This window comes from Salvelinus alpinus, chromosome 26, assembly GCF_045679555.1.
Source record: "Salvelinus alpinus chromosome 26, SLU_Salpinus.1, whole genome shotgun sequence".
In the NCBI taxonomy this organism is placed as follows: domain Eukaryota; kingdom Metazoa; phylum Chordata; class Actinopteri; order Salmoniformes; family Salmonidae; genus Salvelinus; species Salvelinus alpinus.
In genome coordinates, this window is record NC_092111.1 from 46,713,419 (window position 1) to 46,727,541 (window position 14,123).

General features: G+C 42.2%; 2 protein-coding genes across 27 annotated transcripts in view; one reads left to right on the top strand and one right to left on the bottom strand.

Annotated features, from left to right (window-relative positions):
• Window positions 1–1,148, bottom strand: part of LOC139555366 (serine/threonine-protein kinase 3) — a 28,868-nt gene extending 27,720 nt beyond the window's left edge. For all 26 annotated transcript variants that reach the window (XM_071369122.1, XM_071369115.1, XM_071369120.1 and 23 more), the window contains exons 1-2: window positions 981–1,148; window positions 75–155 (exon numbers count right to left, since the gene is read on the bottom strand). In XM_071369122.1, coding sequence (XP_071225223.1) covers window positions 75–155; window positions 981–1,003 — 104 coding nt within the window. In that variant the 5' untranslated portion in view covers window positions 1,004–1,148. The remainder of the gene's footprint in view (window positions 1–74; window positions 156–980) is intronic.
• A 3,220-nt stretch (window positions 1,149–4,368) lies between these two features.
• Window positions 4,369–6,652, top strand: LOC139555368 (DNA-directed RNA polymerases I, II, and III subunit RPABC4). Its single transcript, XM_071369125.1, has 4 exons — window positions 4,369–4,492; window positions 4,930–4,998; window positions 5,269–5,361; window positions 6,427–6,652. The coding sequence occupies exons 2-4, from the start codon at window positions 4,938–4,940 to the stop codon at window positions 6,447–6,449; spliced, it is 177 nt and encodes a 58-aa protein (XP_071225226.1). The 5' UTR covers window positions 4,369–4,492; window positions 4,930–4,937; the 3' UTR covers window positions 6,450–6,652.
• The last annotated feature ends 7,471 nt before the right edge of the window (window positions 6,653–14,123 follow it).

Here is a 14,123-nt window from a genome sequence, read left to right on the forward strand (position 1 = left end):
CTATTTATTTTCATTATAAGTGTTATTCAGGTTATAATGCTGTAAGGAAATGAATGATGAATGAATATTCTCACCCTTCACCAAGTTTTTCCAGAACATCAAATACCTCCTCTGGTTGCTTTGTGAGACTGTCTTCACTCAGTTTCTTCAGCTTGCTGTGGAGGAAGTTTGAGCATGAACAATAGAAATATAATGAATAGAACAGGCATCCCCATTCAAGTCAATGATGGCAGACTGGCAGTCAATGAGTGTACCCATGCCTGGAAGTAAAAGCAGGAAGTGTACCCTTCAATCTGCACTGTGATTTGTTGAGTGAACAAAAAAAATACATTCCATGAGCTACATCAGTTAGCATCATATGAATTAGCGTTCTACATTACCATGGCAATCCAGCATCAGTTTTAAGAACATTTTAAATTAGCATGGAAATGATTGCATCACAATACCAGGCAGCAAGTGCGAGTGTTATTTATTCGTTTTCTAGTCAAATTGCCAGGGTTAGGGGTTCAATATCTTTCTATTAATTCAATTTCTACAGTATGAGCAACATGACTGGGATTGTGGAACTGTGTCGACATGGATTTTAATGTAATTTATGTCAAAGTATCTAGCTAGCTTTTCAGGCAAAAATGTAAACATTACATATAATAATTTTCAGCTAATGTTAGACCGTTTCCGTCTAACTAGACAACTAGCTAACGGTGGCTAGCTAGCCGTTAGCTAAATTAAAGTAAAGCATAAAGTGTCTAGTTAGATAACTACAAGTCAAACTTTGACTCAAAATGGTGAAGCTAACACTCTAGCTAGCTAGCTTATAAAACATGACAAATATTGTTAGCAAACTTGCTAATGTGTCTAGCTGGTTAACGAAGCCAACGTTACAGCCACAGATAGAAAAATATTTGCTACAGCTATCAAGGCTAACGTTACTTAATTTAGCTAGCTAGCTTCTACTTTTCCAAGCGAAAGTACACACACACCCTTTGGGCGCTGTCGGCTCCATGGTTTACAACTTCAGATGGTCACCCTGGAGATTAAAACGCTAAAATATAACAAATTCAAACAAATATTTGTGCTATTTTCATTTTCTGTTTCTGTCGTTGTTTTCAGGCAAGAGGGCCAGCTGTAGTGTCAAAGATTCTTCTTCTTTAAGTTTTATTGGCGAATCGCAACCAACTGAGGCGCATACACCGCCACCTACTGTACTGGAGTGTGAGGCCACACCACCCCTACCACCTCCGATACTTCGCCTCCTGTCTTCAGCTCACTCTGCTTACACTTTCTACCATTCTTCTTTAACAAACCATCTCCCATCTCCCTTTTTAACCAATTCAAGCTTACCCTCTTCCTCCCTCTCTCTTAGACCCCTCTGCCTCTCTTTTTCCCTCCATTCCTCCTAATCCAAGTATACGTGTCCTTATGTGTCCTTATGATAATACTGACATATATATTGTTCTTGCCTTCTCAAGGAACGCCATTTAACCGGCTACCACAATCTCCGTAGACGCTGCCGCGGTCATCCCCCTCTTCAAAGGGGGTGACACCCTAGACCCAAACTGTTACAGACCTATGTCCATCCTGCCCTGCCTATCTAAAGTCTTCGAAAGCCAAGTTAATAAACAGATCACTGACCATTTCGAATCCCATCGTACGTTGTCCGCTGTGCAATCCGGCTTCAGAGCTGGTCACGGGTGCACCTCAGCCACGCTCAAGGTACTAAACGATATCATAACCGCCATCGATTAAAGACAGTACTGTGCAGCCGTCTTCATCGACCTGGCCAAGGCTTTCGACTCTGTCAATCACCGTATTCAATAGCCTTGGTTTTTCTAATGACTGCCTCGCCTGGTTCACCAACTACTTTGCAGACAGAGTTCAGTGTGTCAAATCGGAGGGCATGTTGTCCGGACCTCTGGCAGTCTCTATGGGGGTACCACAGGGTTCATTTCTCGGGCCGACTCTTTTCTCTGTATATATCAATGATGTCGCTCTTGCTGCTGGTGAGTCTCTGATTCACCTCTACGCAGACGACACCATTCTGTATACTTCTGGCCCTTCCTTGGACACTGTGCAACTAACCTCCAAACGAGCTTCAATGCCATACAACACTCCTTCCGTGGCCTCCAACTGCTCTTAAACGCAAGTAAAACCAAGTGCATGCTTTTCAACCGTTCGCTGCCCGCACCCGCCCGCCCGACTAGCATCACCACCCTGGACGGTTCCGACCTAAAATATGTGGACAACTATAAATACCTAGGTGTCTGGCTAGACTGTAAACTCTCCTTCCAGACTCATATTAAACATCTCCAATCCAAAATCAAATCTAGAATCGGCTTTCTATTTCGCAACAAAGCCTCCTTCACTCATGCCGCCAAACTTACCCTAGTAAAACTGACTATCCTACCGATCCTCGACTTCGGCGATGTCATCTACAAAATAGCTTCCAACACTCTACTCAGCAAACTGGATGCAGTCTATCACAGTGCCATCCGTTTTGTCACCAAAGCCCCATATACTACCCACCACTGCTCACTCACGATAACAACACCCACCCGTAGCACACGTTCCAGCAGGTATATCTCACTGGTCATCCCCAAAGTCAACACCTACTTTGGCCGCCTTTCCTTCCAGTTCTCTGCTGCCAGTGACTGGAACGAATTGCAAAAATCGCTGAAGTTGGAGACTTTTATTTCCCTCACCAACTTTAAACATCAACTATCTGAGCAGCTAACCGATCGCTGCAGCTGTACGTAGTCCATCTGTAAATAGCTCATCCAATCTACCTACCTCATCCCCATACTGTTTTTATTTTATTTACTTTTCTGCTCTTTTGCACACCAGTATCTCTACTTGCACATCATCATCTGCTCATTTATCACTCCAGTGTTAATCTGCTAAATTGTAATTACTTCGCTCCTATGGCCTATTTATTGCCTACCTGCTCATGCCTTTTGCACACACTGTATATAGACTTTCTTTTTTCGACTGTGTCATTGACTTGTTTATTGTGTTATTGGCTTGTTTATTGTTTACTCCATGTGTAACTCTGTGTTGTTGTCTGTGTCACACTGCTTTGCTTTATCTTGGCCAGGTCGCAGTTGCAAATGAGTACTTGTTCTCAACTAGCCTACCTGGTTAAATAAAGGTGAAAAAATAAATAATAATAATCAATATCTACCTCAACGCTTTTCCATTTTAAAAAAGCGCACTCTTCCAACCACATCCACCCTTCCACACATCCCCCAGTTGAGTTTCCCTTCCTATAGAAGAACAGATTTCCCGCCATGAACCTTTCTTTGAAATCCAGCCAACACTCTCTTTCTCTGAAAGACTATCATGCTATCAAATGTCAAATTATTAAAGTTTTAAAAGCCTTATCACATGCTTCAGTCCACCAAGGAACTATATTTCGTCTACCTTCCCCCCATCTTATTTGAATAGCATATTTGGCATCGTCAAAGATTTTTTATAACTAACCCATTTTATAACTTACTCATTGTGTGGCAGTATCAAAGATAATCAAGACAAACCACAGCCTGTCATTTGCAATGGGAACAATTGAGTCATAGTGGGCAGAACAAGCAACGAGGGGGCAGAGCCATGCACGAGTTAGCCTATTGGTGTGTTCTAGCATATATTTTAATTTTTCCGTTAGGGAACGCCTACTCTGTGAAGTGTTCATGTGCAATAACTCTATTTTATTTTATTTAACCTTTATTTAACTAGTCAGTTAACTAGTCAGTCAAGTCAGTTAATAAGAACAAATTGTTATTTACAATGATGTCCTACCAAAAGACAAAAGGCCTCCTGCGTTTGTTTTAAACTTTGGCAAAGGGTGAAGTCTACAATACTTATTCCACTCTGTTTGTAACATATTTTAGTTTTGGGAACAGAAAACTGTATTGAGATCAAATGTTTCAACGATGAGAACATTTTGTAGAATTTCGGCCCAAATCCCTCGTCCCATCTTCCCACACTGCCCGGCACTGGGCTTCCTGTCATCACCATATTTGGTAGTGAGTGGAAACGCCAAACGGATGCTTCACATTTATACATCCGGTCTCATTGTTCTATCTGTGGTGGTATCGTCTTCTGGTTTGCAGTGTGTAACGGCGCTTACATTAACCGAACAGCTCTCTCTGCTGCTCTGGAGCTATGAACGTAAAATCATCCAGTCCGTCGAGAAAAAAATCAAAGTATAGCTAGTGACAAACATAGAAAGACTCCTATGTACCGATTGTTATATTTAATTTGACATCAAACTGCTAGAAAATATATTGAATAAAGCGTAATTGTAAATAAGAATTTGTTCTTAACTGACTTGCCTATTTAAAAAAAGGTTAAATAAAAAATAAAAACTGGCCAAGCATAATGGACCAATTACAATGGAGGATTAGGTAACCAATCACGAATCACGTTGTTACGACGTCCAGTACGACTGCGCACGCTGGCATGAGAGAAACAAAAATATATTTATCAACTTTCTAAACCGGTAGGCTACCTAAATGAATAATTATTTCATATTGAATTGGTTTTGAACACGCGATATATGCTTTGATATTTCTCCGTTATTATTTTGAAGTTAGCCTGCTAACGCTAGCCAGGAAACCATTCATAGCAGGGTAACTAAGGCTAAACCACAAATACAAGGAGTTAGTTATCATAATATTTGGCGAAATTGCTGTGAGATAATTATGCTTTTGGCTCACTTAGCAAACACACACATGTTCACAATTATTTTGTGTGGTAGTACAGGAGTGGCCTGAGGGCATACACTTATTGTGTTGTGAAATGTATTGTATTGTTTTTAAAATGGCATAACTGCCTTCATTTGTCTGGACACCAGGAAGGCAGCAGCTAATGGGGATTCATAATACATAGAAATACACTCTCAAATGGTACTGACAATCTAGTCTGATTTTTCTCCAGATTCAAGCATGGACGCTCAAAAAGACGTGCAACCCCCCAAGCAACAGCCTATGATATACATATGTGGGGGTAATGTCTGCTGTTCTGAAACTAATATTCTATTATACTGTACATGGGGGTGCTATTTTTCTAAAAATCCATGCTTTGTCTTTGTACTGTAACTAAGACTGTTAGTGACTTTTCATAACATGCCCCCTCCGTTGTCTACTCTTGTTTTGTTCACCCATATCTATACGTGTATCTACGTGGTTGATGTACTACTGCAGCTCCTGCCTTACAGAATGCTTACCAGTATGTCTGCTGTAGTAGTGTCTGAAATGTTGTTTTCTCTCCAAACAGAATGCCACACTGAAAATGAAATTAAGGCTCGTGATCCAATCAGATGCAGAGAGTGTGGATACAGAATCATGTACAAGAAGAGAACAAAGAGATGTATCCTTTTAAATAGTGTTTCTGCTGCACTTATTTTGCCGTGGCGCTGCTATTTGCCAGAGAAAAATCATTGCCGCCAAGCAAAAAAAATATGGAATGTGAAAATATATTTCTGCTGAGGCGCACTTTGAAGTTGGCAGAACAGTAGACATTTTACTTTTCCTGTGCAAATGAAATGAGGGATTAATAGAAAATCTGACAAGCCCATAGTAGAATAGTTGATCTATTTACCAAGTTGGCTTGTGTGTTCTATGCGAAAGGAATATTCTATTGTGTCTCAAGTTATGAGTGCCATAGTGCATTGTGTCAAGAAGCAGTGCGGCTTGGTTGGGTTGTGTTTCGGAGGACACTCGGCCTTCGCCTCTCCCGAGTCTGTACGGGAGTTGCAGCAATGAGACAAGACTGTAACTACCAATTGGATACCACGAAAAAGGGGTACATTTTTTAAAATATTTTTTTATTTTATGAGTGCCATAGGGAATATGGATTCTGACAAGCCGTCAATGAACAACAATTCTCGCAGTCGCAGAAACAAATATTCCCAATATGTTAAAATAATTCTAACAAATAATTTGACCAATGTGTTATTGGGCTCATTTCTGGCTGTGGAAATTCTATTTTAGATGGTGTTTGCATACTTTTATTGTCATTCATTTTGGAGTAGAATGACCTTTTTAAAAGGTCACCAGAACAGAGCTTCGGTCCTTCTACATAAGAATTCTAGGAGGGACCCCCCCCCCCCCCCTCCACAGCCTTTTCCCCTCACACTGCTGCACATTTATCCAGAGGAAACACTGCTTTTATATATATGCACAGATTTGAATTTGATGCTTTGAAACCTCTCTGTACGAGTGAACCATTAGTGTACATTATAGAAAATTGCCCTGTGATAGACTAACATCGTGTCCAGAGGGTGTACTTGTACATCAAGCTGACTCACGCTACAAAAACAGGAGATAGACTCCTGCTCATATTAGCCGTTATGGCTCGCACAAGCCAAGGCTACTTACTATATGAAATAATATTTTCCATTCTTGTTGCTATTCCTCGACTCCCAGACTCCAGTGGTTGTGTTTGACGCGCGGTGAAGTGGACGACTACAACATTGACTCATTTTTGTTCTGTTTTTAGTGTGTCACAGTGTTGCACCAAGTCACCAACACTTCATATTCTTTCTAGGAAACCCCACAGGCTTGGGAAGCAGTGCCAGTATTTGGTGCCCAGTTGGTTGATTATGTTCCTGCAACTGTAATCAATGATAGATATGGTTTATAAAATACATCCTGATTGATTGAACTTGTGGTTTTTGCACATCGAGAAATGAAACAGTGAACAATATTTTATCATTTGTAAATACCAAGATGCACATCTGTTAATTAGAAACAACAGAATCTATATAAATCAGATTTAAACAACAGTTGGCCTTCGACTCAACAACCCTGAAGCAACTATCAGCAGACATAAAATAGATATTGGACACTGGAGGAGAAAAGCACCAGGAATGGACGGCTTTCTCATAGAATTAACATTTTGGGACAAATTAGCCCCCCTATTTACACAAATCACTCAATTTTTTACCTTTATTTAACTAGGCAAGTCAGTTAAGAACAAATTCTTATTTTCAATGACAGCGGGTTCAGATGTCCAGATTTTAACATAACTGAAATAACTGTTTCATACATGGAACTAGGGGGTGCTGAATTGGGCGGCAGCGTAGCCTAGTGGTTGGACTAGTAACTGAAAGGTTGCAAGTTCAAGCTCCCTGTTCAGGGGCAGAATGACAGATTTGTAACTTGTCAGCTTGGGGATTTGAACTTGCAACCTTTCAGTTACTAGTCCAACGCTCTAACCACTAGGCCACGCTGCTGCCCAATTCAGTACTTCCCAGGACTCTGGAGAGTCCCCTGCTCATTATAGATCCATAAGTTTAATAAATTGTGACAAAATAATAACAAAGCTCATAAGCAATAGAATGGCAAATGTCTTATCAGATTTTATACATATCAATCAAACAGGATTTATTAAAAATGTACACAAACAAATACAAGAACATGTTTCAGTTTAATACAATACGCTAAAAAAAACAAGATCTAGATTTATCAATGTCTGTTGATGCCGATAGGCTTTCGGCTATCTTGAATGGCCTTTTCTGTTCAAAACTTTGGAAGCTTTTAACTTTCCAGCTGAAATAATACATTTAATAAAAACATTTCTGTAAATGTCCTAAAGCAAACATATACACAAATAATACATTATCTGATAAAATTTCTTTAGAAAGGGGAACAAGACAGGGATGTTGTCTCCACTCTCATGTTTGCACTGGAAATTGAACTGCTTCCAGAAATAATTAGACAGGACACAAACATCAGTATTGATAAACATGAATATAAACTAAACATATTTGCTGATGATCCCCCCTCATATACCTGACCAATATTGAAAACTCGACCCCCTTGCTAAAAATATTTTCAGAATGTTCTAAAATCTCAGGATATAAAATTAACGTGGATAAAAAAAAGAAAGAAAGCATAACTCATGATCTACAGCAGTCCTTTAAGTTAGGGGTGTCAAACTTATTCCATGGAGGGCCTAGTGTCTGCTGGTTTTTGGTTGTTCCTTTCAATTAAGACCTAGACAATGGAAACGACAGATCTTTTATTGAATATCTACATAGGTGTACAGAGGCCCATTATCAGCAACCATCACTCCTTTCTCACATGGAATAGCCTTCATTTCTCAGAACGAGAATAGGCTGACGAGTTTCAGAAGAAAGCTCTTTGTTTCTGGCCATTTTGAGCCTGTAACCGAACCTACAAATGCTGATGCTCCAGATACTCAACTAGCCAGTTTTATTGCTTCTTTAATCAGAACAACAGTTTTCAGCTGTTTCCAGCTACAATAGTCATTTACAACATTAACAATGTCTTCACTGTATTTCTGATCAATTTGATGCTATTTTAATGGACAAAAAATTAGCTTTTCTTTCAAAAACAAGGACATTTCTAAGTGACCCCAAACTTTTGAACGGTAGTGCACATGTTTTCTGCTGGTTAAGACATCTCCACTACAGGACTTTAATGAGTGTATGAAGAGAATTCTCTTGGTAGATAATGCGGTCGGCATTTGATTGTAAGATATTCTAGGTCAGGTGAACAAAAGGACTTGAGTTCCTGTATGTTGTTATGATCACACCGGAACTCAAGTCCTTTTGTTCACCTGACCTAGAATATCTTACAATCAAATGCCAACCGCATTATCTACCAAGAGAATTCTCTTCGATTATAATCACAGTCGTGTATATATCCCCCCCAAGCAGACACCTCGACAGCCCTGAAAGAACTTCATTGGACTCTATGTAAACTGGAAACCACATATCCTGAGGCTGCATTTATTGTAGCTGGGGATTTTAACAAGGCTAATCTGAAAACATGGCACCCAAAATCTTATCAGCATATCGAAGCGCGACCCGGGATGGCAAAATCCTGGATCATTGTTACTCTAACTTCCGAGACGCATGCAAAGCCCTCCCTCGCCCTCCTTTCGGCAAATCTGACCACGACTCCATTTTGTTGCTGCCAGCCTATAGACAGAAACTAAAACAGGAAACGTGTGCTCAGGTCTGTTCAACGCTGGTCCGACCAATCTGATTCCACGCTTCAAGATTGCTTCGATCACGTGGACTGGGATATGTTCCGGATAGCCTCAGACAACAACATTTACGTATACGCTGACTCAGTGAGCGAGTTTATTAGCGAGTGCATCGGTGATGTTGTACCCACGGCGACTATTAAAACCTTCCCCAACCAGAAACCGTGGCTTGATGGCAGCATTCGCGCAAAGCTGAAAGCGCGAACCACTGCTTTTAATCAGGGCAAGGCGACCGAAAACATGACCGAATACAAACAGTGTAGCTATTCCCTCCGCAAGGCAATCAAACAAGCAAAGCATCAGTATAGAGGCAAAGTAGAGTTGCAATTCAACGGCTCAGACACAAGAGGTATGTGGCAGGGTCTACAGTCAATCACGGACTACAAAAAAAAAAAAAAAACCCTGTCGCGGACATCGGCGTCTCGCTCCCAGACAAACCAAACTTCTTTGCTCGCTTTGAGGACAATACAGTGCCACCGACACGGCCCGCTACCAAAACCTGCGGGCTCTCCTTCACTGCAGCCAATATGAGTAAAACATTTAAATGTGTTAACCCTCGCAAGGCTGCAGGCCCAGACGGCATCCCCAGCTTAAAGATGGCCACCATTGTTCCTGTTCCCAAAAAAGCCAAGGTAACTGAGCTAAACGACCATCGCCCCGTAGCACTCACTTCCGTCATCATGAAGTGCTTTGAGAGACTAGTCAAGGATCATATCACCTCCACCCTACCTGACACCCTAGACCCACTCCAATTTGCTTACCGCCCCAATAGGTCCACAGACGACGCAATCACAATCACACTGCACACTGCCCTAACCCATCTGGACAAGAGGAATACCTATGTAAGAATGCTGTTCATCGACTACAGCTCAGCATTCAACACTATAGTACCCTCCAAACTCGTCATTAAGCTCGAGACCCTGGATCTCGACCCCGCCCTGTGCAACTGGGTCCTGGACTTTCTGACGGGTCGCCCCCTGGTGGTGAGGGTAGGGAACAACATCTCCACCCCGCTGATCCTCAACACTGGGGCCATGCACGCTTCCAACTCAATCATCAAGTTAGCAGATGACACAACAGTAGTGGGCTTGATTTTTTATTTATTTATTTATTTTTATTTAACCTTTATTTAACCAGGTAGGCAAATTGAGAACACGTTCTCATTTACAATTGCGACCTGGCCAAGATAAAGCAAAGCAGTTCGACACATACAACAACACATAGTTACACATGGAGTAAAACAAACATATAGTCAATAATACAGTGAAAAAAATAAGTCTATATACAATGTGAGCAAGTGAGGTGAGATAAGGGAGGTGAAGGCAAACAAATATATGTATAAATAAATAAAAATATAAAAAGGCCATGGAGGCGAAGTGAATACAACACAGCAAGTAAAATAAAAACTAAAAACACTGGAATGGTTGGTTTGCAGTGGAAGAAAGCGCAAAGTAGAGACAGAAATAATAGGGTGCAAAGGAGCAAAATAAATAAATAAATACAGTAGGTAAAGAGGTAGTTGTTTGGGCTAAATTATAGATGGGCTATGTACAGGTGCAGTAATCTATGAGCTGCTCTGACAGCTGGTGCTTAAAGCTAGTGAGGGAGATAAGTGTTTCCAGTTTCAGAGATTTTTGTAGTTCGTTCCAGTCATTGGCAGCAGAGAACTGGAAGGAGAGGCGTCCAAAGGAAGAATTGGTTTTGGGGGTGACTAGAGAGATATACCTGCTGGAGCGCGTGCTACAGGTAGGTGCTGCTATGGTGACCAGCGAGCTGAGATAAGGGGGGACTTTACCTAGCAGGGTCTTGTAGATGACCTGGAACCAGTGGGTTTGGCGACGAGTATGAAGCGAGGGCCAGCCAACGAGAGTGTACAGGTCGCAGTGGTGGGTAGTATATGGGGCTTTGGTGCCAAACGGATGGCACTGTGATAGACTGCATCCAATTTATTGAGTAGGGTTTTGGAGGCTATTTTGTAAATGACATCACCGAAGTCGAGGATTGGTAGGATGGTCAGTTTTACAAGGGTATGTTTGGCAGCATGAGTAAAGGATGCTTTGTTGCGGAATAGGAAGCCAATTCTAGATTTGACTTTGGATTGGAGATGTTTGATGTGAGTCTGGAAGGAGAGTTTACAGTCTAACCAGACACCTAGGTATTTGTAGTTGTCCACATATTCTAAGTCAGAGCCGTCCAGAGTAGTGATGTTGGACAGGCGAGCAGGTGCAGGCAGCGATCGGTTGAAGAGCATGCATTTAGTTTTACTTGTATTTAAGAGCAATTGGAGGCCACGGAAGGAGAGTTGTATGGCATTGAAGCTCGCCTGGAGGGTTGTTAACACAAAAGAAGGGCCAGAAGTATACAGAATAGTGTCGTCTGCGTAGAGGTGGATCAGAGAATCACCAGCAGCAAGAGCGACATCATTGATGTATACAGAGACGAGAGTCGGTCCAAGAATTGAACCCTGTGGCACCCCCATAGAGACTGCCAGAGGCCCGGACAACAGACCCTCCGATTTGACACACTGAACTCGATCAGAGAAGTAGTTGGTGAACCAGGCGAGGCAATCATTAGAGAAACCAAGGCTGTCGAGTCTGCCGATGAGGATGTGGTGATTGACAGAGTCAAAAGCCTTGGCCAGGTCAATGAATACGGCTGCACAGTATTGTTTCCTATCGATGGCGGTTAAGATATCGTTTATGACCTTGAGCGTGGCTGAGGTGCACCCATGACCAGCTCTGAAACCAGATTGCATAGCGGAGAAGGTATGGTGGGATTCGAAATGGTCGGTAATCTGTTTGTTGACTTGGCTTTCGAAGACCTTAGAAAGGCAGGGTAGAATAGATATAGGTCTGTAGCTGTTAGGGTCAAGAGTGTCCCCCCCCTTTGAAGAGGGGGATAACCGCAGCTGCTTTCCAATCTTTGGGAATCTCAGACGACACGAAAGAGAGGTTGAAGAGGCTAGTAATAGGGGTGGCCACAATTTCAGCAGATAGTTTTAGAAAGAAAGGGTCCAGATTATCTAGCACGGCTGATTTGTAAGGGTCCAGATTTTGCAGTTCTTTTAGAACATCAGCTGACTGTATTTGGGAGAAAGAGAAATGGGGAAGGCTTGGGCGAGTAGCAGAGGGGAGGGCAGTGCTGTTGTCCGGGGTAGGGGTAGCCAGGTGGAAAGCATGGCCAGCCGTAGAAAAAAATTACCAACAACGAGGAGATAGCCTACAGGAAGGAGGTGAGGGCACTTGGAGTGTGGTGTCAGGAAACAACCTCTCATTCAACGTCAACAAAACAAAGGAGATGATCGTGGACTTCAGGAAACAGCAGAGAGAGCACCCCCCCATCCACATCGATGGAACAGTAGTGGAGAAGGTGGAAAGTTTTAAGTTCCTCGGCGTACACATCACGGACAAACTGAAATGGTCCACCCACAAAGACAGTGTGGTGAAGAAGGCGCAACAGCGCCTCTTCAACCTCAGGAGGCTGAAGAAATGTGGCTTGTCACCAAAAGCACTCACAAACTTCTACAGATGCACAATCGAGAGCATCCTGTCGGGCTGTATCACCGCCTGGTATGGTAACTGCTCCGCCCTCAACCGCAAGGCTCTCCAGAGGGTGGTGCGGTCTGCACAACGCATCACTGGGGGAAAACTACCTGCCCTCCATGACACCTACACCACCCGATGTCACAGGACGGCCAAAAAGATCATCAAGGACAACAACCACCCGAGCCACTGTCTGTTCACCCCGCTATCATCCAGAAGGCGAGGTCAGTACAGGTGCATCAAAGCAGGGACCGAGAGACTGAAAAACAGCTTCTATCTCAAGGCCATCAGACTGTTAAACAGCCATCACTAACATTGAGTGGCTGCTGCCAACATACTGACTCAAATCTCTAGCCACTTTAATAATTAAAAATGGGATGTAATAAATGTATCACTAGTCACTTTAAACAATGCCACTTTATATAATGTTTACATACCCTACATTACTCATCTCATATGTATATACTGTACTCTATACCATCTACTGCATCTTGCCTATGCCTTTCGGCCATCGCTCGTCCATATATTTATATGTAGATATTCTTATTCATTCCTTTACACTTGTGTGTACAAGGTAGTTGTTGTGAAATTGTTCGATTACTTGTTAGATATTACTGCATGGTCGGAACTAGAAGCACAAGCATTTCGCTACACTCGCATTAACATCTGCTAACCATGTGTATGTGACAAATAACATTTGATTTGATTTGTAGAATAGTGTCATGTTTCTACTGGTCAAGACATCTCCACTACAGGACCTTGATGAGTGTGGATGGTGAATAGTGTCATGTTTCTACTGGTCAAGACATCTCCACTACAGGACCTTGATGAGTGTGGATGGTGAATAGTGTCATGTTTCTACTGGTCAAGACATCTCCACTACAGGACCTTGACGTTGTCCCAGACCTGCTGTTTTCAACTCTTAATGATCGGCTATGAAAAGCCAACTGATATTTATTCCTGATTATTATTTGACCATGCTTGTCATTTATGAACATTTTGAAAATCTTGGCTCTCTCTAATTCTCTCTTTCTTTCTCTCTCTCGGAGGACCTGAGCCCTAGGACCATACGTCAGGACTACCGGGCATGATGACTCCTTGCTGTCCCCAGTCCACCTGGCCTTGCTGCTATTCCAGTTTCAACTGTTCTGCCTGCGGTTATGGAACCGCCACCTGTCCCAGACCTGCTATTTTCAACTCTTAATGATCGGCTATGAAAAGCCAACTGAAAATTATTCATGATTATTATTTGACCATGCTTGTCACTTATGAATATTTTGAACATCTTGGCATAGTTCTGTTATAATCTCCACCCGGCACAGCCAGAAGAGGACTGGCCACCCCTCATAGCCTGGTTCCTCTCTAGGTTTCTTCCTAGGTTTTGGCCTTTCTAGGGAGTTTTTCCTAGCCACCGTGCTTCTACACCTGCATTGCTTGCTGTTTGGGGTTTTAGGCTGGGTTTCTGTACAGCACTTCGAGATATTAGCTGATGTACGAAGGGCTATATAAAATAAACTTGATTTGATTTGATGAGTGTGGATGGTGAATAGTGTTTATTGTATTGACTGAAGG